The sequence below is a fragment of the Herpailurus yagouaroundi genome, unplaced genomic scaffold (assembly GCF_014898765.1).
Source record: "Herpailurus yagouaroundi ecotype Mexico unplaced genomic scaffold, PumYag 67569, whole genome shotgun sequence".
Taxonomy (NCBI): domain Eukaryota; kingdom Metazoa; phylum Chordata; class Mammalia; order Carnivora; family Felidae; genus Herpailurus; species Herpailurus yagouaroundi.
In genome coordinates, this window is record NW_024420375.1 from 3,323,351 (window position 1) to 3,327,417 (window position 4,067).

General features: G+C 37.6%; 1 protein-coding gene across 10 annotated transcripts in view; it reads left to right on the top strand.

Annotated features, from left to right (window-relative positions):
* Nucleotides 1–4,067, top strand: part of TAF1 (TATA-box binding protein associated factor 1) — a 90,927-nt gene that overhangs the window by 37,509 nt on the left and 49,351 nt on the right. For all 10 annotated transcript variants that reach the window (XR_005787996.1, XR_005787997.1, XM_040467731.1 and 7 more), the window contains exon 29: nucleotides 2,948–3,015. Coding sequence is in view for 8 of the 10 variants with exons in the window: in XM_040467731.1 (XP_040323665.1) it covers nucleotides 2,948–3,015 (68 nt within the window). In the remaining 2 variants the exon portion in view is untranslated. The remainder of the gene's footprint in view (nucleotides 1–2,947; nucleotides 3,016–4,067) is intronic.

Consider the following 4,067-nt stretch of genomic DNA (forward strand, 5'->3'; position numbering starts at 1 on the left):
ATTGACATATAGCACTGTGTAAGTTTAAGGTGTATGGCATAATGGTTTGACTTAACGTAGTGTGAAAGGTTTACTGCAATAAGTTTAGTAAGCATCTGTCATCTCATATAGATACAGTAAAAAGCAAAAAAAAAATTTCTTCCTTGTGATGAAAACTCTTAGGATTAACTCTCGTTTTACTGTATATCATACAGCAGCGTTAACTGTCATGTAGTCATCATGCTGTACATTACATCCCTAGTGCTTATTTCTCTTACGATGGGAACTTTGTACCTTTGGACTGCCTTCCTCCAATGTCCCTATCCTCTACCCCCTGCCTCTGGTAGCCACAAGTCTCATTTCTTTTTTATGAGTTTTAAAAAATTTTTTAAGCTTATTTATTTATTTATTTTGAGAGGGACAGAGACAGCACGAGTGGGGGAGGGGCAGAGAGAGAGGGAGACAGAGAATTCCAAGCAGGCTCTGCACTGCACGTCAGCACAAAGCCAGACATGGGGCTCGAACTCACAAAACTGTGAGATCATGACCTGAACTGAAATCAAGAGTTGGACACTTAACTAACTGAGCCACCCAGGCACCCCTATGAGTATTTTTAAGATTCTACACATAAAGTGAGATCACACAGTCTTTGTCTTTTTGGCACTATTGGTCACTTGTTGCTCCTTGATACTCTCTTCTCTCTTTTCCAGGAGTATTTTCTCTAATTACTTCCCATCTTTTTCATTCCCATGACTTCAACCACCATATATCCACTGATATCACTGTCTCCAGCCCATACCTCTCTTCTGAGTTCCATACTCATTTTCCAGTTGCCTGCCAGACATGTCCATTTTTCAGTGCCCTACTGGCAACTCTTTATCTGATTGCTTTATTTAGATTGATGATATTACCATCCTTTCTTAAAGTTTATTTATTTTTAATTTACATCCAAGTTAGCATATAGTGCAATAATGATTTCAGGAGTAGATTCTAGTGATTCATCCCCTATGTATAACACCCAGTGTTCGTTGATCTTACCATCCTTCTAGTTGTACAATCTAGAAATGATGGTCATTGTTGGTTCTACCCTCTCTTCCCCACACTCCTAGATCACTAAATCCTATAAATTGTATCCTCGATGGTTTGCTGGAATACATCCCCTTCCTTTCAGTCTCTGTTACTCCTATCTTAGTTGAAGCCCTTGTCATTTCTTATTCAACCCCTTGCAACAGCTTCCAGACTTTCCTTTTGTTGCTTGTCTTAATTTTTCATGCTGTTTTTTTAAATGTTTGAGAGAGGGAGAGCAAACAGGTAAAGGGCGGAGAGAGAAACAGAGAGAATCTCAAGCAGGCTCTGTGCTGTCCATGCAGAACCGGACACGGGGCTCCATCTCACAAATTGTGAGGTCATGACCTGAACTGAAGTCAAGAGTCGGGTGCTCAATCTACTGAGCCACCCAGGCACCCCAGTTCTTCACATTATTGATAAGGGTATTTTTTTCTAAAACACAAATTTGAAAAATTATTTTCCAGTATAAAATCCTTAGTGTCTTTCTATCACCTATGAGACCTCTATAATATGGCCCCTTCCAAGTTCCATTTCCTATTTCTCCACACATACCTGTATTGCAGTTGTACCAAACTACTTGTGGTTCTTGTGAACTGTGTTGCTTCGTGTTTCTATTAATTTGCTTACTTTATACTTTTGTACACTTTTTCTTCCCTCTGGAATGTCTGTCTACCCTGTTGTCTATCTGATGGACCTCTACTCTTCATTAATGACAGGACTCATGTCAGTCACAGCAAGCCTTCCCTGCTTCCCAGTATGCAGATTTAATTGTAAAACAACTTACAACCCGTCTCATATGCAAGCCTACCATATTTCATAGCAACCAATGTATTTCTCTATTTGCACTTACACTCAGGTTTCTATTTCTCTGTAGGTATACATGTACATATACACAGAAGTATACAGAAGTAGAGAATAAACCTCAGCACACCTATTCATCTAGTTCAACAATTACTCTCATATGGCCGATCCCTGTTTATTTAGTCTGTATTTCCAGATGTTTTATCATTTCATGCATAGATACTTCAAGCACTCATACTCTGTCTTGGCAATTATTTATTTTTATGTCATTTGACCCAAGAACTAAGGTAGGAACTGTGTCTTATTTTCCCTTCATTCCCATCACTGACCACATCACACACCATCATTAATCATTTGTTGGATGAATAAACGAATGAATGCTAAATTAATTAGTTGAGACTAGAGTTGAGGTTTAGGGTCTGTGGAGGAACACTTACGTAAAAAAATAGAGGAAGATCAGCAAAGGATACTTGAAAGGAAGCAGTCCAATTATTCTAGATGAAAATGTCTTGACTGTCTCTATAACAAGCATGAATCAGGGCAGCCATAAGTGGGGAGTGGAAGAAATAGTTCAAGGATTTTCTGAAGCTCTTGTTATGGATTTCAGGGAAGGTAAATAGTCTCAGATGGGATGGAGAGTCTTTTTTGACAAAGGCTTTGGATTAGCCATATGTTGGGAGGACATCACAAACCATGAGTTCTGTAAACAAAAATTACAATCACAAATTTTATATGCTAAGTATGGAAATATTGTAAATCATACATTGATCTCCTCAGCTATCCTTAAACAAATTATCATTCCCCATCCACTGTATCATTTTCAAGGTATTAAAGGCAGTGGTATCTATAATAGTGCTGTTGGATATATGTAAATAAGGAAGTTAAAATTAGTTTATTCATCCATGCTGTGTATCTGCCATGTGTTAGCGCTGAAAAAATGGCGATAAGACTGCTATATCTGTATAACCTAGTAGCTAGGCTGGTGCCTGGCACATATTAGGTGTTTTAAGTAAATGCATTAAAAGTCTCGAGTGGTATTGGCAGCTCTTGCCTCCCATTTTTAATGGTCTCATCTCTTATTGTTCCTCTATACATTTAGGTCCAAAGCACTCATTGACTCAGATCTCTCAATCCATGCTGGATCTCTGTGATGAAAAACTCAAAGAGGTAAGATATTTAAAATGAGAGAAAAGCAGTGGAATTTGAAGGTGGCTAGTAAGCAGGGTTGAGGAAGGAGGGAATGTAATAGAAGGAAGAGTAGAGAAATGTGAGAGTAGTAGATCTTTAGTATGTTAGAGAAGAAGGGACGTTAGAAATCATATAATCCCTTTTTTTTGTAGATGGAGAAACTGAGATCCATAGAAGGAAATTACTTGCCCTGGGCATTATGGTTATTAAGTAGTATAGCTAGGATTGAAATCTAGAACCCATATAACTTTAGAAAGGGCCAAGGAAAGTAAATTCCCAAGAAGTCAGAGCTAAGAGACTGTGTTTTGGCAGAGAGGACCTTTAATTTTTAAGAGATTATCTATATTCCATTTTTTTACCCCCCCCAATGGTACCTTTATAAGCTTACAAAAATGGAAGTATGATTATGATGTTAATACTGAAGTAGACATTTCATAAAAGAGGATAATCAGACGGCTGATAAACACGGAAAGATTCCCAAATTGATCGATCATTGGGAAAATGCAAATTTAAACTAGGATTAGATACTATTACATGCCCACCAGAAAGGCTAAGCTTTGAAAAGACTAAAAAATAATTTAAAAAACTGACAGTAGTAAGTGTTGATGAGGATGTGGAGCAATTGGAACACAAACTTATTCCCAGTATAGTCTGAAATGAATTTATTGGATTAGCTCCCCTTACGTAAAAGTCACTAATCAGCAATATGTCCAGTGTTTTCAGCAACAGTTTTACAGCAAAAACAATGTGATAGTAAAACCTAACTTGGTGAAGGTGTTTTTGTTGTGGGAACTAGGCTATCAATTCCCAGGGATGTATATTTTGGTAATCTATTAGAATAGATGATAGAATACCTAAAGGATCGATTAGTACATCCCTTTTGATCCTCTTAGTAGAATATCATTTCTCTTATCTGAAATTTCTGCCTGGAATTGAACTTGACAGTTTAAAGTTAGACTTTTTGAGAAACTTAACAGAAGACCATCGGGGAAGAGAAGGGAAAAAAAAATAGTTACAGAGAGGGAGGGAGG